We start from the raw sequence: 22872 nt of genomic DNA, 5'->3' as shown, positions 1-22872 counted from the left end.
AATGCTTTGGCAGGAGGGAAATATTTGCCCTTCCCCAAATGCTGCCCTGAGGCTTGATCCAGAAAGTAATCAGGTCTCCCATGAGGAGAGGGAGTGAGGTGTAAGGAGGCTCTGCTGGAGCATGGCCCACGTACCTTAAGAAGTGCACCCAACACACTGCAGAGCATGCAGGCTTTGGGGGAGGGAGTCAGAGGGCAGAATTTTCTGTTTGCGCCAGTCATGGTGGAGGCTGGGTGCAGGCACAAACCAGAGAGAGAATTTGTGCAGGGAGTGAGGACTTGATACCCCCCTTCTTCTGTGATACCATCTGAAGCGTGTGGGCAATGCCAAGTGCTTAATGAATGTGGGGCTGCAGGAGCAGGTCACCCACTGTCCCCGTCTGCATCAGTAATGGCACTGGGTGCCACCCTGGGCTCTGGGGACACTTTTTTTGGCTTTCCCTGTGCCACCTGCTGCCAGTTCCCAGACTGTGGGTGGCAACAGATTTGGGCAGGGCCCTGGCAGCTCCGGTGTCCCTAGGGTACCTGCTCCCAGGCACCGCTGTGGTTATGTACCTGCTTCTGCTTACTGCTCTGTGGAGGAGCTGCATGTGCTGGTGGGGTGATTTGGTCCGGTGGTTAAACTGACTTTTTATAAGCACTGTGCCTAGATGGCTTTGGGAGAGGTGGGCGAGGAGGTGGGGCAGGGCACCGAGACTGCTGTTTGAGTAATAAAAGAATAGCTCCTGGTTAAATCTGGGCTGATACGCCCTAGGGAGCTAATACTGCCTTCAGTTTCTGACACGATTTCTTTTTTGCTCTTCACCTGTAAGTGTCTCCCTCACCCTCCCACACACTACTCGCACCATCAATTCCTTACAGCCTGCTCTGCTGCTCTCTTACAGGGGTGCATGCTGGATCTGAATCCATTAGTGCTTAATGAGCTAGATATTTAAAGCTTACCACTTAGGTTATACTCCTACGTTCTTCTAAATGAATACGCTTCAAATATTTACAAATCAAAAGTAAGCTCATTTACATGCGACTAGGTTAAGCTAATTCTACTTGCTTGAACTAATATCACCGTATAGTTCATCAGAATTAACTAAAACATGTGGACATTTCAGTAGAAAGACAGACAGAATAATAAGGAAATCTCATTTCCATTTGTAAAAGTCCTAATTATCCTGACATTTAGGAGGGTACCAGTTTTCCAATAAAAACACAAATGAGGAAATTTCTTTAATCAGAACACAACATGCAAGGCCTTCTCAGAACAGTCTAAACTAATGCATACTTGAATGTTAAATGCCTATAAATACTGGAAAAATGGTTTGTGGAGAGTCCTGGGGCTTTACCAGAGCTGATGCTCTGAAAGGCTGTGATTTCCCCACAACCCGTCTTTTGAACACAGTGCCTGTTCTGAAAGTTGGCAGAGAGGCAGAGGTTTCAAAGACCTTACGCTTCAACGTATGTCTTGAAAACTGATGAGGCAATAAGGGAAGAGGCCAGCAGTACTGAGGAGGAGAGGTTTATCACATGGGCATGAAATTCAAATCTTTAGGGAACAAAGCTGCATTAGTCCTGCTGCCTGTAAAATATGTCAGTTTTCATTTACAATAAACTATGCAAACTGATACCAAAATCTGCCAGAAATCCATGTTTTGTTATTTTGTTAACAGTGATTTGCAATTTACTGTATGCTTTTTGGTTATTTTGAGAAGACTTGGTTGTTTTGTTTGATTTAGAAGTGAGTTCACTTACTTACCTGTGTAGTTTGGAGATACAATTCAAGCACTGTTCTTTGGTCCATTGCACCAGTTTTATGCGATGATTTTATTGAAGACTCTATAACACGTGTTAAAAAGACAAGCTGAATGTATTTGCAACTGGCATGCCAAATAAAATGTGGGGAGAACAGAGGGCTTTTTTTCCTTGGAGAGGGGAGGCCTGCCATTTTTGTGTAATGAAATATTTGGAAACATTCATAAGGCAGCCTCCATGCTGGAAATGGGCTTTGAACTCCTGCTTAATAGACTAGAGGCTGATGATAAATCATGGTAAACCATGGAAATTACCTGGTCTATGTGGGGGGTTGAGGGGTGGGGGGCAAGAGAACTGATAGCTGCACATCTTCTAGGGCAGATTACAGCCTCCTAGCCAGGTTATAAACTCCCTTCCCCTTTTATGCAGCTGAGAACAGTAGTCTCTTTCTTGTAAATGAGGTCTCCTACAATGGAGACTGCTGGCTGAGAGTCTGAATTAAGAACACGGAAGGAAAGGCAAAAGAGCGAAGCCTGTTTAATTAGGATGAAAGATACCTACACCACCCCACCCCCCCCGAAATCCTCCAATCCCAGTTTAGCAGAGTGTAGGGGTTGTTAGCGCTGAAAGGTCTGACTTGCTGACTTGGGTAAACGCAATGCTTGGCAGATGAAGTCATGCATAATTAATTGTTCTTTGTTGTATTCTTTCCAATGTAATGACTTGTAGCATTCACGCTTGTAATAATTGATGTTTTCTGTGTGCAGGAGCTTCAGGACAGCCAATTAAGGCAGCAGAGGTGGTAGCTGTGCAGCACCTCTAGCATCTGTGTGTTACCAACATGTGGGCTATAACTTTTTTTTTCTTTACTTGTTTCCAGTGCCTAAAACAGTACATGCAGCTGGCAATTCAAGAAGGTTGTGGTTCTCCTATCACATGTCCAGACATGGTATGCTTGAACCATGGGACCCTACAAGAAGCAGAGGTATCAACATTTTTTTCTTCCTCTTTTTTTTAACATAAGTCCTGCAAACTTCTTTATCTACATAATAAATATGATCACACACTTTTTCCTCCCTTTGATTGCCTTTAATGAGCTTTTGGCAGGAAGCCTGACTGACAAGAAGAACTAGAAACAAACAGATGTTTTTCAAGAGTTTTGCTCCTTTTTCCCTCCCTCTGTGCCTTGAGGAAAGGCTTACTTGGCATCCGGACAACCTCTGAATTACCCATGCAGGTGACTTAACCAGAATACCCTGCATCCCAGAATTGCTGAGCCTCCATTAGTACTGTCAGTTGAATCAGATTTGATTTGACTGCAAACACTGAAATTCTCGTGTCTCTCTTAACTCAAGAGCAAGAACTCAAACTGATGGTATGCAAGGCCAGAATTTCTTCGTGCATGTTTATATTGGGCTGCAACAACCAATTTGCAGCCCAATATAAACATGCAAGAATCTGTATAGTTATATGGAAGGAAAGGTATCTGCACATCTATACTGATGGAAGTAGGTCTTAAGAGATATGAGGAGTGTCTTCATCCCCAAGGCAGAGATGGGAGAGAGCTCAGAAGCTAAATGAGGTTTAGGCAGAGCTGTTTGCACATCTGGCACATGCACAGTCTCCCAGAGTAACTGGAAGGTTCAGTTTGAAAGTTGGAGGTGGAGGAACTGGAGGGGAAATGTGCTTCGCAAACCTTCTTGCACCACTTGGGACACTGGAGTTCAAGGGGGCTGTAGATAGCCCCTATACCAAGCTGCCTGATGGTCTCCCAGCAATGCTCAAGCAGCCTTCTGCCTGACTTTGGGCTGGTGTAAAGTTTCTGAATTGGGTTTAGTGCCAAACCCATGACATGGGGACGAGCTGTTGGCAGTGTGACTGGAACCCTCATATGTGCCAGCTGTTCTCTGCATCTAGAAGGCCATGGAAAACTGCGCAAATCTGATACTGCCCTGCAGCTATTCTTGCTTGCTTGCTTTGTGAGCAAGGTAAGTCCCTGCTGGGCCTGGGAACACAAGCAGGAAAAAAGCAAACAAGGAAAAAATGGTGGCTAAGGGATTTTGGCTGGTTTTGTGCATTCTTTCTGCATTTGTTTGCAGGGACAAAATCAGGGAGAATCATACCTCTATCCCTGAACTGAAGAAAAGCAGCTTATCTTCTGGGTTCCCTTGAGCCCTATGTATACAGACGACGTAACTGTGGTAGAAGTATATAATCCTATTCAAATGCAGTTCCCAATACCAAAAATGCCTTTTTCTCCAGAAAAATTCAGGATCTTCTCTCCACCATGCATTTGAAACACCATGCTTAGCTGAATCAAGGCCTGGGAGTGGCAGCTATGTTTGTTACGGCATGCAGGCATATGGTGGAGCTTTTCTTTGGATGAATCCAGCTATTGTGGAAAGTATCCAGCTGTTTCCCTTCCTCCTTTCTTCTGCATAGATACAGGGAGGGCGTAGCAATATCCCTCCCATCCATTGCACCAGATTGGAGCCAACTAGCCTTTATAGAAAATGCTTTTTTTAAAGAAAATTAACAAATGGTAGGAAGAATTCTGCTCTGTTAAGATAGGGTTATGATGCTATAGGATTATAGAGATATATTTCCCCTTAGTGAAGCAGGAGGACACTCCAGGCCATGTATTAATGGACCATTAGCTTAATCCTTGGGTGCTTTCTGGGCTGAAGGCAGAATGACTAAACAGCCCAAATGTGCATTAGTGTCCCGTGGATGAATGAATGTTCTGACACTCCCTTTTGGCAATGTGCTTGAAACACAGACCTTCCATTTGAAAAGCAAACAGGCCCTCAACCTGGTTAAAATTAACTGCTTATATATTTTACGAAAGACCTATTTCTTTAAGGAAGAATCCACCCCCCCACCCCTGAAACCCCAGGAACAATAGAGAGAATATATTGTCCCATTAATTATCTGAAAGATTAGTATGTAAACTACTGATTATGTATGAGTGGTCTGTATTCTTTTTTCTTCTCTATAAAGGCTGCACCATGTGAAAATGTGGCCTTTAAAAGCTATTATGTAAAAACCAGAACCTTATTTGGTGGTAGAGAATGTGCTTAAATATGGCTATTTGTCATGGAAGTACTGTTTAGAATTACAGTTTATTCATTACACACTCTGAAATTCCTGGTGTACAAGCATGAGCCTTCTCACCTCTGGAGGGTCTGGATGTTTGGTCTCTGGCTTCTGGCAGGAAAAGCTTCCTCACCAGGACAGTGCCTGTGTTAGCATCAGGCTTTTGAAAAAGTGTGTTTTTCATGTCATGTCCATTCCAGACTCTGCTGTGACTGATGTTTACCAGGTACCATTACAGTCTGGAGAAAAAATAGCAGTTCAAACTGTCTTTGTCATGGACATGGTGTTAAAATCGGTTCTTATACTTTGGGCTAAATTGTGTCTAGTTATGTTAGCTAGCATGGTTGTTTTGTTTGCTTTTTAAGTGCCTTTTGCCCTAGCCTGCACAAGGGAGATAAGGTGAACTTAGGCGTAATTTGAAGTGAAGGAAAGCCTTTCCATGGACTTCAGTGAATTTTGGATTGAGCACTCTTCAATAAGGAAACTGAACAATTAATAACAAAGCTTATAAGCAATTTATAACACATTATAGCTATGAAAGTTCCTCTACTTCCCTCATATTCAAGGTATGTAACATTTCTTCAATGCTTTCCAGTGACCTATTTGTCTTCATTGCGACTTCAGTCTGTTTTATCTTCTCGGTAAAATTCTTCACAGTTTATCTTGTTTGGTACTAAATTATGAGAGCCTTTTCACAGCTCTTGATTCTGAGACATGTACTTCTTGTGTTGCTTTCATGGAATGGAGGGGGGCAAAAACTGGTTAACATTCTGAACAGGGAATAGAATTTCTTCTTGTATGTCTCATGAAGAAATGAGCAAGTGTGAATAGTAGGAATGTGTCTCTCTAAGACAGTTGAATAGTTCATCAGTGTTTGGGGAGTAAACTGCTTATTCATAGAGTGTAGGAGATGCTGGGAGTGAAGGCTTTACTTTTGGTGAGCTAGGACATTGTGTCTCACTGGACCTCAGAAGAAAATGCTCCAGGTTTTGATTCTCAAAAAACTTAAAATAAAAAGTCATTTGAACTAGAAAATTGTACTTTCCAGTACTTTGAAAATATGTTTTCTGAAACCCCTGTGTTTAGTTGTTTTTTATTTTTACTTTAACAAAATCTAGTTGAGACTGGTACGTTCCCCAGCAGTTTTTTTGTTTTGACAAATAGTGCATTCAAACAGAAGGATTTGTTCCATTGGAGTGCTTGAAATCAAGTTCAATCCTAGGTCATATCTTGACCTGTTACATCAAGATAGCAGCTGCTTGTAGTATTGCTGGGTTTAAGTAGAAATAAATGGGTGGTGGTAGTGGGAAGGCAATGGTTTTGGCTACAGACTGTTTCAAATAGCTGGTTACACAAAAAGAAAAGGAAAGTTTAAAAGCAATCTCATTAAACAAGATGTTTGTCCTTTCAAGCTCTAATAGTACAATAAACAATGATGATTTGGATTCGTTCCTGGAAGCAGAAGGTAGAAGGAACATCTTACGTTAATGCAGTCCTCTTTAACCGTGCTGACAACTTCTGTCTAGAATATTCCTGTGTCTCTTGGGAATTTGCTCCATTGATTTAATTGGACCAGTTAATATCCCTAATCTAAATAAGGGGTAATTTATTATGGTTTGAAATGGTTTTACTTGGTGCAAATCCAATCACGAGTGTAAGCTATGAATCAGGGTAAGTCTCAACTGCATACAGGGATTTCTAATGCAGTACTCACTTGGATAACGTCTAGGGGATTACGCTTTGCTATTTCTGACTCCCGTGTTGTTTTGAAGCTCGTAGCGTTGCTGCCAGTGATCCATTTATACATAATCTGATTTGGATTAAAACCGTGCAGCAGGCAGTAAAGGAAATACCGATTTTGGTTCTCCTTTTGCCTCTTAAGTGTGACAAGAATTACCCCTTTGCATGCAGTGCAGATTCTGCTTATTGTCCCCCTGTCTGTGTAAATCTGTGATCTACACCAGTGCTAACCTGACAGAGGGTTGCCAGGGCTTTGTAAAGTGGTGTTGAAATGGGACAGTGACCCAGATCTTAGAATTCTTAATTGCATTATATTCCATACATAGCTGAAGAAAAATCCCATTGGGAGTCAGTTTAAAATACCAGTTTTAATTTGAAAAATTGGTTTACATTTTGCTGGAGGCGATTTAAATGGTAAAATGAGGAGGACGGTGAGCAACTGTTGCAGGCCAGCCTATCTGTTTCAGGATCAAACTTAAATGTTTTGTTCTTATTTACTTGTTTTGAAATAAATCCAAGGAGAGCAAATGAGAGCGCCTTGATTTTGATTTTATTTGTCACTAAATAAGAGAGGAGCTCCTTAATGGAGAAAATTAATGATCTAATATTTCATGATGACTCTAATGAGCATGGTAGCTGATGAAGAAAGGTGTGGGTGTAATTTCTAACAATAAAGAGATTGAATCCCCATACCCTTTCCAAAAGCAAGCCACAGCCCAAGTTAAAACTATTTTGCACTCCTTGCAAAACAAGACAGTGCCTCTGTGAGTGGGGCTTTCGCAGAGGTGGGCAATGCCACCCTTTGCAAGTAGCAGCTCGTGCTGCCTGCTTGCCCGTGCACGATCTGCCCTGGCTGCGTAACTGCTAAAGAGCAGGGAGAAGCACTTGTCCTGGTCAACTTTCCTCCCTTGGCATTTGATTCATATGGGTGTGAAAGGAAGTAAAATCTATTCAGTTTTCTTGATTGCCTCCTTGCATGTCCCTTGAAAGCCTGAGAATAGGTGGAGTAGTGATTTTCCCTTTCCACTGTGGTAGCCAGTGTTTAAAAACAGGGGAGTTGTTCTTCCTTGGCTCTTGGTTGCTGCACTGCCCAGGTTACAAGGAACAGTCTGCCCCTGTGTAAACTGAACCCAATTATTTCATACCCTTTCATTTTCCTTTCATTGCTCTTTTGTCTCATGTAGTAATAGCACCCCTGGTTATCATACCATGTTGGGCAATCTTTTTGGACACTTGGCAAGGGTCCAACTGGAGCTTTTTGTGCTAGTGAGCCTTCAGAATACTGCTTTTTTTTCCATGGATATTTTTACTTCAGGTGAAAGCTGCTGTTCTTAGTGAGAGCTCTTACGTGTTCTTGTGCTCTGTAACAAGAGTATTTTAACTGCAGGCGTTGCTTACAGGGTATAGAAAACCAGAAAACTTATTTCAACACCCAACAATCGGGTAAATCTCAAATCAAAATCTTTTCATGAGAGGAGAGTCCTTGCCTCTCATTATCTTCATAGGTTTTTATTGTAACCTTAACCCAGTATTAAGAAAAAAAAAATCCCAAAACTTGTCCTGTAGCATTTCTTGCTGCACTGAATAATTTCGTAGCCTAGAATAAGAAAAGTCTGCTTTCTGACGTGCTCATGGTCTTTCTCTTTTGGCCCTTTGCCATCTGCCAGATTGCTGGTTTGCTTCCTCCCCAGATCACCATCCTCTGTCCAGCCCAGGAGTGTGTGTGGTTGTGCAGGAAAGGAGGTGTTTGGCATGGACTCACGGGTGGGGCTGGGAAACTTGTACGAAGATGAGCATTTAGGCTCTGATGCCAAGCAGGTGGAGATAAACGCCTAATCCCCTTACTGTACTTATGGCTGTCCTTCTCGATTAAGCATAAACGAGATTAAAAGTTCACTAAGGAAAGGATTTGCTATTTTTTGGGGGGGACCTGATACTCACATTCCTTTTTTTTTTTTTTTTTTCCCAATTGAGTTTGCATGTACCGCTTTGATGTGGCACTGAATTCAGACAGCAGCAGATTGTGCATTCCTTTCCTTGTGCCTAAAGATACTAAATCTCTGAGGGGCTTTGGCTTAGCGCCTCGGCTCAGCACCTCTCAGGTTGATCTCCATGTGGGTGCTATCAGGAGCTGGTCTTTCAAAGACTGGGGGGGTCAGTGGCAGAGGTGATGGGCTGCGTGTGCTGGGGTCCAGGGCTGTGTGCAGGGAGGGGGGAGCCGAGCTGTGAAGAGGCTATGTAGGAAGAAGGGTGAGGCTGGGTGAAACCAGTGGGGAAGGCTGGTGTGGTAAGATCAGGTTTTCAAAAGGAGAACGGGAAGCTTTCAGCACTGACTCTGCTTCCTATTGAAATCTGCAATAAAACTAACTCTGCTCCCACTGTAATCAAAAAGGCCGATTTTTAATAAATGGGAAATTCTGGGGTCAATAGAACTGCTCTTGAAAAACTGTTAAAAGCAAGAGCAAGCACAAAAAGAGTCTGGACAACTAAACAATTCACTCAAGTGGCTTTTACAGCATTGAGACTCGCTGTTTTAATTTAGTTGTAATGAAGGGAAAATTTAAAGTATTTGCCAATGCTCACCCAGCTAGGGAAAAGCAGATGACTTTCTTTGTTTTCCAAACTCTATTTAGATTTGAAGCTGCCTTGGGGAGGAATGGGCAATACTGAAATAATGTGTCTTGTGGGTTTTATATAGCTTTGTTCATTGGCTTCATTCTTTGCTGAAGCTGCTGAACTTCACTCTTTTTCCCCATTTGATTAAGTTATTATGGGTTTTCCAAGAGTGTTTCAGCTGACTCCTGATGAACAGGTGAAGAGTTTCCCAGGAAGCTCTCTCTGTCTTAGTCACATTAATGTAATGTTGCTTACCCATGCAAATACTTTCATATTAAAAAATAGTTTACACCCTGAATTCAGAAACTGAATGAGGATAGTACTTTGACCCAGGGCTGACTTACTAGACTAAGAATATGCTTTGTGAAGATTTGTTGGTGTTTCCCATTTTGATATTAAATCCTTTGATTTCTTCAGCTGTAAGTCTTTTAAGCCTGTTTGAACATTAAATCTTGACATCTGTTGGATTATTTTTTGTGTGACATTGGTTTAGGTCAAATAAATGATCCAAACATTTGCTTCAAAACTCAATTTTATTTCTAATTGATCTGAGATCTTAATAAAGCAATTTCGTATTTTATAATATACAAATGAATATATTTTCTTTTTTCTACCTATGAAAGTAAATGTATTCACAGCATGATATTGAATATATTTTTTGTCTTTGTACTTCTCACAAGTGCTGTATCACACAACCCAGAAGGATAGCAAGGGCCAGTGTCCACTTCACTGAGGGAAAAATTTTGGCTTTTACAGTAATCTGAAGGACTGTGGTAGGATACTGGACATGAGGGTTGAGAGCCCCTTTTGAAGCTGTCAGTTCTACACTGTCTCACATGATCAGGTGTGAGACATATTAGTACTAATCTGGGTTTATTTTCAGTAAAAGAAGGGCATTTTCAGTGCTGGTACAATATTACAAATAGATCAAGTAAGAGAATGATCTCATATTCTGAGTCCAGCAAACATGTGGCCCCTGCAGTGTCTGTGAAGCTCCTTTTGAACCCCTCCTTACCCTGTATGCAGGTTTGCTTATTAGTTTTAAATAGGGTACTTGGTTTTCTCACATAGATTGTTAATTGGAGATTAGAGCATTTAGCCTTTTAGGCTGCTTGTTTAATTATGGTAACGCGTAAAACGTATTAGCAAAGCCTGTTTGTCTATGCCAACTACATTTGTTAACTTCAGTCCAGTTCCCAGTGGGCTGGTGCATGTCTAAGGCAAATTCCAGCAGCGATGGTGTTAACTGTCTCAGCCCAAAACCCATGAAATGAATAAAAAATGGAAACCAGACTAGCTTTTAAGTTCTTCAGAGCTAAGTGACCCCTGGCATTGAGACTGGGAGACATGAATGAGGAACCATTCATCTGAGCTGTATTCTTGTGCATGAACAACATGCTGCAGTTTCCAAGGCTGGCAAGCTGTCACCCTTCGTTACATTAAACCAACATGAAATAAAACTGAGAAGCCTGAAATAAATACAGAATCCACAGAGAAGGCTTTCCTATGCATGGTAACAAAGATGTGGGCTGAACTACCGGGCTGTGTGGCTGTAGTAGGAGAGGTCAAGAACTACTTTACATTTTGGAGAAGGAAGTCAAGGTACAGAGGAAGTGTGGTGAAAGCAAGGGGGAAAAGAAGGTGGATTTGAGAGCCAGCTCAGAAGAGCAGGCATGTAGAACAGGGTGCTTATTAATTTTTTTTCAAGTCTATGTTTCTAATGCTTTTTCTCTCTGTTTGTTTCTCATTTCAGATTGCCTGTTTGGTGCCTGTTGACCAGTTTCAGTTATACAAGAGGCTGAAGTTTGAACGAGGTGCGAACCTTTCAGTTTCTATTACCCTTCCTTTTCAAAGTGTCAGTGGAGGCAGCAATATTACATACTGCAAAGACAAAGCCTGTTGGGTGAGTTAAGGAAGAGAGAGAAAACATGTCTTTGTTCTGAAATAGTTTAAGAGCAATCACTAGGTCTGACTGTGCTCCACAGACAAATTTGAAATTTTTTTAGTGGAGCACAATCAACAGAGTAAGAATCGTCTTACTGAAATACCACGCTTTTACATGAGCTTGTGGGCAGCACTCTCAGATTGCGTGCCTGAAGCTCCATCGTTGTTCCTCCAGCATACTCATCCTGGGACCTTGAGGTGGTGGTTGTACTGGTAGAACTAGACAAAGTGCTAGGGTGCCGGTGCAGGGCACACACAGTCCCTTCATACATCCATAGGGATCTTTCAGAACTTATGGGGGTAACGGGCCCTGCAGTGTGATGGGGGTTTTTGCAAACATCCCTACAAGAGACCTTTTCTTATGTTTCTACATAAGCGTCATGTGTGTTCATCTAGTATATTTTATTTTTTCCTGAGGGTTAATTAGACCCCTCATTACTGAGTATGGCCTATTAGTAAAGAAGTTAGAAACTGAAGGTCTTACTGGGGCCAAGCTTTCCTATGCCAGAGGTCAGCCTTCTGCTTCATGAGACGGTTCCTTGCCAAGGCTAAAGAAGAAACTTACTAGTCAGAAAGATGAGGTCGCATGCTCATTTTAAAGACGGACACCAACTTGAAAGTCTCAGCTGGAAGTTGCAGTGTTTTTCAAAGACCTCACTCGGGGCAGCTTGCAGGGTAGTGCATCTGAGACTGATCTGCCCTGACTCTGCCTGTCTTCAAACTTTCCTTGAAAGACAGTGTTTGTGTTCTTGCTTTGCTTGCATGCTTACATTCGGATGGATTGGTAATGTGTATGAAAATGCAGAGGTTCATGAAAGTTAGGCACAGTAATGCACTTGAAAAGATGGTCAGATAGAAGGGTATATGGGTTTTTACAGAATCTCATCTGGCATGAGTCACGGTGAATGACCATGAAGTACAAGAACTGCAAAATGTGTGTACTCAAGTATGCCACAGAGTTCATGGGCAGATGCAGATTGTAACTATGATTTCCAGGCACTCAGGCCAAAAAAGAAAAAAAAATCCCAAACCTTGCTTTCATTTTTCAGTTCTCTCTCCTATTTTACCATCTTCTCATCTACCTTTAATTCCTTATGAAGTGCCTCCAGTTCATAAGCCAAGCAGCCCTGGAGTGGAAATCAGCTTGTTAAATTACCATATTAAAGGATTGAGAAAGAGAGACATTGTTGCAATACATTAATCTGTTTTATGTAAAACCTTTTTTTAGCTGAAGAAACTAATGCTTTCCTGGTATCTCCGCCTCAATACTAGCCAAAGCTGAACTCATGATCTTTTGTCCAACTCCCTGTTACATTTCTTTCTTTTTTTTTTTTTACTGCATCCCATATGCAGAAGACTGAAACTTGCCTATATTTTAAATCCTCCTTCCCTTTTCTTTCTTGCCTGACATATCCTCCTCCAACTCCACTACCTCTCTTCATGATGTTTCTAAGATCTGTCCTTTCTCCTTTATGATGAGTAAAACTGGCATCCAAGCAGCAGGCTTAAACCCTAACCTTTTCGCCTTGCCTGTTGGCCCCAGCAATAAATCCAGCTTACTGATGCCTGGGAACAACTTTTCCTGCTAACTCAAGCTCTGATCTGGACACCAGCACTAATCCCAACCCTGGCCAAGACCTTTTGCCTATCCTGGGTTTGGCACTGCCCCCAAGGCTGACCTTTTTGGACTCATCAGCCTGACCTGGCTCATTAGCTTCTACTGGCCTGAAGCTCTGTACTCAGACCTGACCTTAGCTTGCCCTGACCAACACCAATGCTGGCCTGACGGTCTTTTTCTGAAACTAGGAATAAGCCTTCCTGATGACACCTGCTTGGGGCCAAATTCTGACCTGGAATCTGCCCAGGGCCTCCCGGCAGCTGAAATCTGATGTGTGCCACGTGTCTGTGCCAACCATAGTGTAACCTAGACCTCTTCAAACCTAGTGGTACGCAAAGCCCAGGCTGCTACTGCCTAACCCTGCCCTCTCCCGCAGGCCCTCGCCAACCACAAGCACTGTGTGCCTCATGATCCATTCTCACACCAGCCCTAAGGCAGACTCAGCTGTGGCTTCTTGACCTAGCAGCAAAAGCAGTTCATCAATCTGTGTGTTGAACGATGGGCCTTTCCCTAAAAAACATGTGAAGTCCAGTCAGGATGCAGCCCAGTGTGCTGGGCTGATATCAGCCAGAAGCTGAGCCAAGTACACCTTCTGAGGGCCATGAATTAATCTGATTTACTTAATGACAAGGAACATTTGAAGAACTGAAATACAGCATAATGGTAGCATTGCTCTTATCAGACTTTCAGGGTTCATTTAAAAATAAAGAAAACCTTTATATGTGAAATATTTTGAGCTCCCTTTTCTTCTTAGTTTTCAGGTTTTTTCTTCAGGCCAGGCGCTGGGGAAGAGCTAACTTGGGCTTGCTAGGGTTTTTTGTTGCTGGGGAAAAGGAGTCAGCGTGGTAAGGGGAATAAATAGAGAGTAATTTTTCCAGACCTTGCTGTACTACTTTTCCATGCTTGCAAATGCAATAGGCCAAATTCTGATTCTTAAAATAGGCAGGTACTAAGGTGTCCTTCATGACTTTTGCTCTGATCAACAAAGCCCTTTATTCAAACCCTTCAGCTTCCTATATTTAGACCCTTCTTCTCAGCTTTATTCTGTTGAGATATGGGCTCTTTGCTTCAGCACCCCCTTTGATTTACTAGAAATGCTAGAAATAACTAACCAGCTTCTTGAGTAAGTTGAAAGGCTTTGTCTTGCTCTGTAGTCTTTGCTTACCAGTCTTCAAGTGATTGCTAAAGCCAGTGCTTCTCACCCTTCCAGACATTTTCCATAGCAAGATGAATTTTAAGGAAAATTTTGAAGACCTGAAGAAGGACTTACACACCCAAAAGCTATTTTCCCCATCCCCCATCTGTGCTAGATATTTTAATAAAATAGTTTTTCTCTCCATTTCTTTGTTTTTTAAAAAAATGGACAAGTAATATTGGATGAAAAAGTAGTGAGAAGTAATTGGCATGCAACTGTATATCTACAGATGCTTGATTTGCTAAGGAATGCACTGAAAACATTCTATCCTCTTGTGTTTTTTGTGTTCTTAGAATACAGATGTCTTCAGGCTTAAAACCAAGCTTTCTTACATATCTGTAACTTCTCTTCGTCCACTCAGGACGTAGCCACAAAGCTTCTATGCAACACATTTTAATACAAGAAACAGGAATTGCTCTATATCTGTTAAGGATGGGGTTGATGTGGTCATCAGAAGTAATGAAATAGAGGAATAGGATGTGGTGAGGACATACGAATTATATTTCTATTTCTGTGACAATTGCCCAATAGGCTGAGTGGTAGATGATGAGAACCTCCATTCTATGTCTGACCAAAAAGCAGTCCATTTTAAAAGGTGTTCTTAATATTCTGTGAAAGGCATAGGCTCATCCTTTCAGAGAGTACCTCTCCTGAGCCAGAAATTCTCCTTTCTTCAGGGCGCTGCATTTTCCCCATCTGTCTCCCACGTCTCACCAGCTTGCCTCACGCTTTTTGTGAAAACTGGCCAGATCTCTGCCCAGTACTGGCACTGTTTGGGAAGGCTTTCCTCCTGAGAGTGGAGCGACTGTGGCTGAACTGGCTGTGGGGAAGCAGGGGAAAGGCTCGGGAAAGAAATGGCCCTAACCAAAAGATGGACTGCTCCTTTCTATTTTTTTCTGGTTTCGCTTGTAGTCCATGGTAAACCAAACAGTATGAGACAGCATGGATTGCAAAACACCATCTGTAAGTTCTTTGTAAAATGGAGGAAGTGGGAGAGGAGGGAGTTTCATCTCATGCATTACATCTTGCTGCAACAAATTTGTAAAAATCAGTAAGATTTACAGCCCAACTTCCCCCTCCACTTGATGTCAAAACCAGACATCCCGTCTGTCGTCCAAAACCAGGATAGGAGAATCTAGGTTTCCAAAGTTGGGCATGTTAAGCAGCTGTCTGCAGGAACTGCACTTTCTCTCATTTTAACTGCTCTTTATCATACCGAACCTATTGTGTGAAGACTTAAATGCAATAGCCAGTACCAGGCCATGGTCTTACCCAGTTCAGATTTTTTTTTTTAAGAGACACCAAGCGAAACTACAGAAATAATGATTTTTCATTCAGGACTCTACTTTTTAAAAGTACATGAAAATGTAAAATGGCTTGTACTGCCCATTCATGTGTGTCTCTTCTCCCCGCAAATGAAGCTGAAAACTATTTTGTTCTGACTTTCATTCAGTAGAAAGCAAAATGTTTGTTTGTTTTGGGGGGCAAAGGAAGCACCTGTAAGAGAATAAGAGGAAAGAAGGCAATTAGATTCATGAAGTGGCTGGAAGTAGATGGTACAAGTGTTTTGCTGGCACCGCCTAAATTCTAGATGACAGCCTTTGCCATGGATGTAGAAGTTCTCCACGTCTGTCAGAGCACTCTGACGCATACTTAAAAATTACCTGTAGTCAGAGAATTGTGTACCTGTGTGTCCTGCAGCCAGCAGAGGGGATGATCATCCTTACGTGGTTCCTCACTGTAAGTGTCCTGAACAAACGGGAGGGAGGGATGGCTTATGCTTGAGAGCTTGGGGAAAGTTTTACTTCTTTGAACACATTTCTAGTTGTACAGTTTCTAGCTTCTGGATATCTGAACACTGAACTGATATCACTGTTTTTCATGCTGACTGGAGCATCTGCTAGATATCCATCCACCAGCCCCTTCACTGTGGGCTACCAGCAACCTCCTGCAGAGGAGCAGTGCAGGCAGCGGGGTGTGCATAGTGCCTTCAACTGTTTCAGCAAAATTTGCAAGAGTACATGTATCTGGGGCCCTTGTGCAGCCTTTTGTTTCATGTGGGACAGTATTTTATCTGCTGGAGATACAGAAGAACTTTGTAATGGCTTTTGACACCTCACAGTCAGGGCTTTCCACCTGTTCCTGAGACATCCCCTCCATCTATTTATTTTCAGTGGTGGGATCAGAGAGCTCCCAGGGAAGGAGGAGATGCAGGTAGCTCCTGCCAGCACGACAGCCCTTTTCAAGGGAGGCTCTGCAGGGTGGGAGTGTTTGGCTGCACCTCATGGGACTTGAACAGTATGAAGTGCACCCACAGTGGGCACTCCTACTAGCAGTGAACGTGTTTCAGCTGAGTTTCTGTTGCAAGCCCAAATTCACTGAATAAAGGTTGGGGAGTGAGAGGAGGCATTAATATTTGTCCTTCACTGCTATGTGGTGATGTCTGTAACTCAGTGTCTCCACCTTGCATCTTGCCTTGACTATTGTTGTAATGTGATACCTTACAAATAGTGATCACATAATAAAGTGAATATTAATTGGAGTTTGTAGATACAGGGGAGAAAATAAGCCACAGAAAGTGACTTGACATTAATTTAATGACAGTTCTCCTCCTGTTTACATGAAAGATACTGCATGGCTTGGACACATGAAAGACATGGCATGGCCTAATGTCACAAAAGATATGTGCTTCTCAGCAAGCAGCAATTAGGTTCGTCTGTTGTACCTCCTTGTAGTGAAAACCAATATGGCCCGTTTCGTGTATTGCCAGTCTTGCGATGCTGCTAGTGCAGCTGCCTTAGCAGAGCATAAATGCAGACCTGCCTAAAGAAGAGGAGAGGCTTGAATGCCCCTGGGCGTGAGCGCGGAGGGCTTCAACTTCCCCACCCACAAACAGAACTGGGTCTTCATACCTAGACACAAGACGCTGGAATGAGAAGGCGACTGTATAAGCAGTTTTATTTCTCTCTCTGTTACATTTCAGAAGTCCACTTGGACCCCCAGAGGACATGGTGCCCTGCAGCCGACTGCCAAACAGTGTGCCATGTCGCACTGAGGGAGTCGGGAGCGCCAGTGCCGGTGGAGTGCCCGGCTTGCCACCTGATATTCTGCTCCTCTTGCAAGGAGGCATGGCACCCGCAGCGCCTGTGCCAGGAAAACCAAACTTCTCCAGTACCAAATGAGCAGGGGTAAGAGGGGAATCCACAGAGGCCACGTGGTCTTTTGATTCTTTTTGGCATGGGGTGCTAGCTCAGTGCCTCACATCAGTTTCGGACACATCATGGAACGGCTTCCTTCTAGCTCCTTAGGTGCATCTCTGAGACTGTCCATCTCTCCTGGTGTTTCCTAAATATAATACCCGTCTAATTATTATTTTAAATGATACATTTTATTTTTTAATACTTTATGTTATTTGTGTACTGATCAAGTTTGGGTTGCCACTGACACTTCTGAAAGGTGAAGCCCTTTGGGGCTTTGAATCTGCCTGAAGGCTTTGTTTGCATGCTAGAATTACAACTTTTGCCCATATAAAAAATCCAATACACTAATATTCTGGGATCCAAACTTTGCTTATGCTGTGATTAAGAAATCACCCCTGCTTAGTATTTATACAGTCTCTGCATACATGAATCTTAATTCTTGTGCAGCGAGGGTGTAAGATATCCCATTTGGTGTGAAAAATCTTGATTTATGCTCATTTTTCATAGGTGTAAATGACCTGCAGGTTACATTAGGCATTAATCTACAACAAGAAATTGTTTAAATTACATAATGTCCGTGGCCATCCATCTTTGTTTTCAGAATCAGATTACGTTCAGTCATGTGTGTTCAAAGTTTTCTATCATTTTCTGTGAGAAATTAAAGACTTCTTTCTTAAAACCTAAGCATTCTGCTTGCTAGAGACTTCATCGAATAGGAGTTGCCAAAGAGCTCTCCCCATAATTTTTCTCCTCTGGGTTTGGTCTTTGGCTTTAGTGGAGTTTAAGGCTGTTTTGTTCAGGCAGGGACAGTGCTATAAGTCGCATACTCCAGTCATGTTAAATGAATTGTGCAAGCTGTCTTACAAAGTACTAATTTTTAATGCTATAGGTGATACATTTGTGGGCATAGTGAGTGTTGGTTTTATGTAGCATAAAAGACCAAGGAAACGGAATTTCACTTTTACGTGATATAAATAACTTTACACCTAGTAGTGAGTATCGTTCAGTGTATTGTACTGAATATAAGCTTCACACATTGAGTGGATTAAGACAACATTAGATGCTTTGGAAAATGCGCACAGTACACATTAGGCAGTGGAGCTGAATATCAACAGTAATTACATTCACATTTCACTTTACTATTTCCCTTCTCTTCTAGATCACTTATTGGAATGGAGACAGAGGCGCCAATTAAGCAGTGCCCAGTTTGTCGGATCTATATTGAGCGAAATGAGGGCTGTGCTCAGATGATGTGTAAGAACTGCAAGCACACGTTTTGCTGGTACTGTCTACAGAACTTGGATGTAAGTGCTGCAGAAAAAAACAGCTAGATAAAGGGTAACAGGGTTGGGCCTAGTCTGAGGCCCTGTACAAGCTCTTCACGAACTTGTTGATATCCTAGTGTACGTCTTGGCTCAATTCAGTTACTAACTTCACTTCTTTCTTCTCATTTCCAGTGCTTTTATTTATTCTTTTCCTATAAAGAATTATAGCCATGTCTGTGGGTCCCATGCTAGTTCTTCGAGGGAAATGAGACAGACTGGTTGCTTTCTGGAGGTCCATTCCAGCACTACCTTTCTCTGATTCCCTCTTCCAGTGCAGTAAAAATAGTTTGGTTGAGAGCCAGGAAGTAAGTGTCTTCCATCTGCTCCAAATGCAAGGGTCATAGCCTGTCCAAAAAATGTTACAGTACTGGATGAAGGGGTTTGTTTCACGGGCAGGTGCATTAAGAGCTCATATGGACTAGGTCTCCTTTACTAGTCCATCTCTAGCGCAGTGTTTGCTGCAGAGAATGATTGCTTAGTAGGCTTGAGGATAAACATGTTGGATTATGAACGTGGATTATGAAGTGCAGGTTGCTAGTTATTTCTCAAGTGATACCAACTAGTTTCAACTCGTATGGACTTCAAGCTTGTAATGCACTTGTGTATATGACAGCTTCAATTTTTGGCACAGTCATCAGTAACAACTGTGGGAGTATGAAAAGGACTTCACCAGCACTTGAAATAAAATGTTAGATGCTGCATGGCTTTTCTTTTCTCTTTTGTACTCCACAGCCAGCAAACAATGAGACTTCCTCATTCTTCATCCTTCCTTTTCTCAGCATGCTAAACAGGTTTTGCTTAGCCTTATGTCCCATTCCCATGTGTGTGTGAGCGTGCTTTTTCAACATGAGTCTTACAGCTTGCCTCAGAGTACGTACAGTACACAACGATTGCTTAACACTGTGCTGAGCTGGAAGACTGTCAGATTCTCACAGACTGTGCAGACATGCCCTTACCAAGTTTTCAACAGTTCAAAGGGGAAAGAAAAAAGAAACTGTAGCTGTGTGATTCAAATGTAGTTTTTCTAAACGTGCAGGGTTACAGGAGCTCTGGGTGTAGATGAAGGTAATACCTGCGGAGCCAAAGAGTAGGGCTGAAAAATGAAAGAGGAAGCAGCATCAAGTTACAGTGCAGCCAGACAGAGGAGGGTAATGCAGGGCATTAGTCACCTCCTGAAGAAAAAATGGAGAATTTAATAAGTGTAACTGGGAAAACAGAAAGGAAACAGGGATTTCCTACTTTTTAAATTTTCCTGTTAAGCCTAAGAAGAAAACTACTCTAAAGTGCAGGGACAGCAGGAGAACAGAAAGTAGAAGTACCTCAGGATTGCTAGCTTTCAGAAATACCTGGTGTTTACAGGCCCCTTTATCATCCATCACCAAATTATAGACCAGGTACTTGTGCAGTTGGTGCAATGCATATGCTTATGATTTTTAAAGGTGAGGAAGGAAAGATGCTGTACAATAGCTCAGGTTCCAAACACACCACACTTGCTGAAACTGCATGAAGTTTCTCTAGGTAGTTATTTGGAAGACAGGTGAACTTGTCTGCCGGCAGCTGGTAATTTTAAAGCAGTGTCAGGAAAGTTGTATTTCCAGTCCAGTTTTGAACCTCTCCCTGCAGTACTGTAACCTGCTCTTACAGCTTCTCCTTTTGTTTTTCAGAATGATATCTTCTTAAGACATTACGACAGAGGCCCTTGCCGAAACAAGCTGGGCCACTCGCGGGCTTCGGTGATGTGGAACAGAACGCAGGTATGTTCCTAGTCAGCTGAGCAGAGCTCTCACGCATGCATGAAGCAAAGAGATTTTACCCTTCAGTGAAGGACCAAGATGGTTATTTTCATGTATCTTTTTATGACCTATGCTGTGCTTATGCATGCACACCTGTATTTTATTTTCCACATTAACTAAATACATACTTTTCTCCACCATGTCTTTCAGGTTGTGGGGATCCTCGTTGGACTAGGTATCATAGCATTGGTGACCTCTCCCTTGCTGCTTGTGGCATCTCCATGCATCATCTGCTGCATTTGCAAATCTTGCCGAAGCAAAAAGAAAAAACACAGCCCGCCAACAACCTAAAACTCTGTGTCTGTTCAAGACTCCATCTGTACAGCATATGTATGTGAGAAAGCACAACGGTTGTTATTTTGGTGCCATACCTACTAAATAATACTCCCTCCTTTGCCAATTCTTGGGATAAGTGCCTATTCTTTCCAGGCTACTCTATCACTAACAAGTCCCAGCGCAGGAAAAGTTTAGATAATTGTGCAGTACATAAGGTATAGGTTTTTGCTTTCTAAAGGGAAAACAGGACACCATTCAGTAGTTCATACCCTTAAATATGAGCCACCTTTTGAGACTGCTAGAACTTTACCATCTTCAGTCAGCTGTACATGACTTGATCCTGCAGTATTACTCTGCCTTTGCAGACCCAGTCGTTCCTGTCATGCTTTCTGTTGGTTTTTGGTGACAGATTTCTCAGAAAGTTTTGAGTATTCTATAAAAGGGGGGAGAGGGAAAAGACTGATTAAGTTCTTCTGCCTGCTAGCTTGTGTCCTGCTAAAGGTAACAAAACTGTTAAGAAAATACATTTGACAGTTGCCTGTCAACTGGCTGCCATGGCATTTATTTCAGCATTGAAATCAATTTGATTTATACTATTGATCTCAATTATAGAAGTAAACCCAACAAAACTGTTTCTAACTAAGGTAGGGCTCTCTTTTCGAGACTGGACTACCCTGAGAAAGCTGTTATTTTTTCAGATCAAACATGACATGTCTACCTTGAAATATTAGCTGTATGCTTATTTCTCTGCCATTGGGCCTGCCTTTTCTCAGTAATATGGGTGTAGCAAACTCAATATGAAGCTAGCATTTTTAAGAAAGGCCATGATACAATTCCTATTTTGTGTGCATTATTGGGATCTTGGTTGTATGTACATAGAGCAGCTGCACGGGCATGGATATACCGAGTACATATGCACAATTTATTTCCTAGGCAGTCAGTATATTTTTTTCAACAGTTTACATGGAGTGGCAGCAAGAACCCTGTTAAAAAGTTACTTGGACCAGGCTGAGCCAAACCCTCTTTTAAAACCTTATGAACCTGCTGAAGTGAATACTTGAGAAACGCTGTGTAAATGTAAACTCCATCCATTGGTGGGTATTTCTTCTGTACCACTCAAGGTTAACAAACTCTGTTATTGGTAATTGTTGGTTACTCTAAATCTGAAAGGCTGTCATTTAATGAACGCTTCATTTTAATTTGGTGCCTCACCACCAATCTGATTCAGACCCTGGTATTGGTTACACCTGTAGAAGTTCACTGAAACCTCACTGAGGAGCTGGAGTTACTCCAGGCTCACTCAGGAGTAGCTGAGATCAGACTCTGCTCCCTGGAGTTTATTTCCTTAATGGCTGGTGCTCCTTACAACCCTGGCCGGTGGTGGCTTTTGTTCTAGACTCCCGTCTGTGCATTTTATATCTGTGGGAATTGATACGAGTTTGCACTATATAATCTGTTGTAATTCCAAACCCCTTTCTGTAAGGGCTGCAAGGTTTAAATGAGATGCTCAGCCTGAGCGCTGTGTCGGGCTCACCCTCGGCTGGTCTGCCCTTCTCTGTGCACACAGTGCCAGGCACCCGAAGAGTGCTGCAGAGAGCATCTCTGCTGTTGCGTTTGGCCGAGCCTCAGGACCTTTGCCTTCTTGGCAGCCACAAATGTGACCTTTTTTTTGTTTAACTTTGCTCTCTGGTTACTGAAACAGAAGTAGTAGATGTTCTTATTTTAAGAAAGTGTCGTCTGTTGAGCAGACTAGCAGGGACAAAAGCCTTAAATGATATTATCTGTTTTACTTTTTAATTGATTTCTTTTATAACTATTGCCTGACTTTGCTAACAGTCATGACTGGAGGGCAGGCAGTGCTCGCCAATGTGAAAAGCTGTATTTATTCTCCATCCACAGCTTCGAAGGGAAGCAGAAAGGTAGTCAGTACATTCTAGATAGAGAGTGCAATGCAGGCAACTGCCATTTATAATAAATAGCGAATGTTTTCTGCATGTTTTCTTCAAAAGCGGTAATGGTATTGCTTGGGGGTACTTGAGACAGATTAAAGTGTTCAGCCCTTGGCTTTGCACTATTTTTCTACCTACGTTTTTATGGCACTACTGTCATTTCCATTTTATTTATGAACTTGCAGTTGAGAGTCTTATTTAACAAAGCCTCAAAGACAAAGATATAGGAGCTGTACAGTCTCTTTAACCATAACCAGCATTGCAATGTACCGATATCCTTTGCATGTTAAAATTAGTGGGGTTTTCATGTTTTGTGGTCTTACCTATGTCCAATGCTCTGCTAGTCCGGTTTCTTTCCTTGTCCTCTCCCTCTTTCCC

At 42.3% G+C, this 22872-nt stretch overlaps 1 protein-coding gene across 1 annotated transcript in view; it reads left to right on the top strand.

Annotated features, from left to right (window-relative positions):
- Nucleotides 1–22866, top strand: part of RNF144B (ring finger protein 144B) — a 49806-nt gene extending 26940 nt beyond the window's left edge. The window contains exons 3-8 of the mRNA XM_009637934.2: nucleotides 2623–2727; nucleotides 10948–11008; nucleotides 16935–17139; nucleotides 18311–18455; nucleotides 20141–20230; nucleotides 20420–22866. Of these exons, the coding sequence (XP_009636229.1) occupies nucleotides 2623–2727; nucleotides 10948–11008; nucleotides 16935–17139; nucleotides 18311–18455; nucleotides 20141–20230; nucleotides 20420–20560 (747 nt within the window). The 3' untranslated portion in view covers nucleotides 20561–22866. The remainder of the gene's footprint in view (nucleotides 1–2622; nucleotides 2728–10947; nucleotides 11009–16934; nucleotides 17140–18310; nucleotides 18456–20140; nucleotides 20231–20419) is intronic.
- Nucleotides 22867–22872: the final 6 nt, after the last annotated feature.

Source organism: Egretta garzetta, unplaced genomic scaffold (genome assembly GCF_000687185.1).
Source record: "Egretta garzetta isolate BGI_Z169 unplaced genomic scaffold, ASM68718v1 scaffold14, whole genome shotgun sequence".
NCBI classification, from domain to species: domain Eukaryota; kingdom Metazoa; phylum Chordata; class Aves; order Pelecaniformes; family Ardeidae; genus Egretta; species Egretta garzetta.
This window is presented reverse-complemented; position numbering and strand designations above follow the sequence as displayed.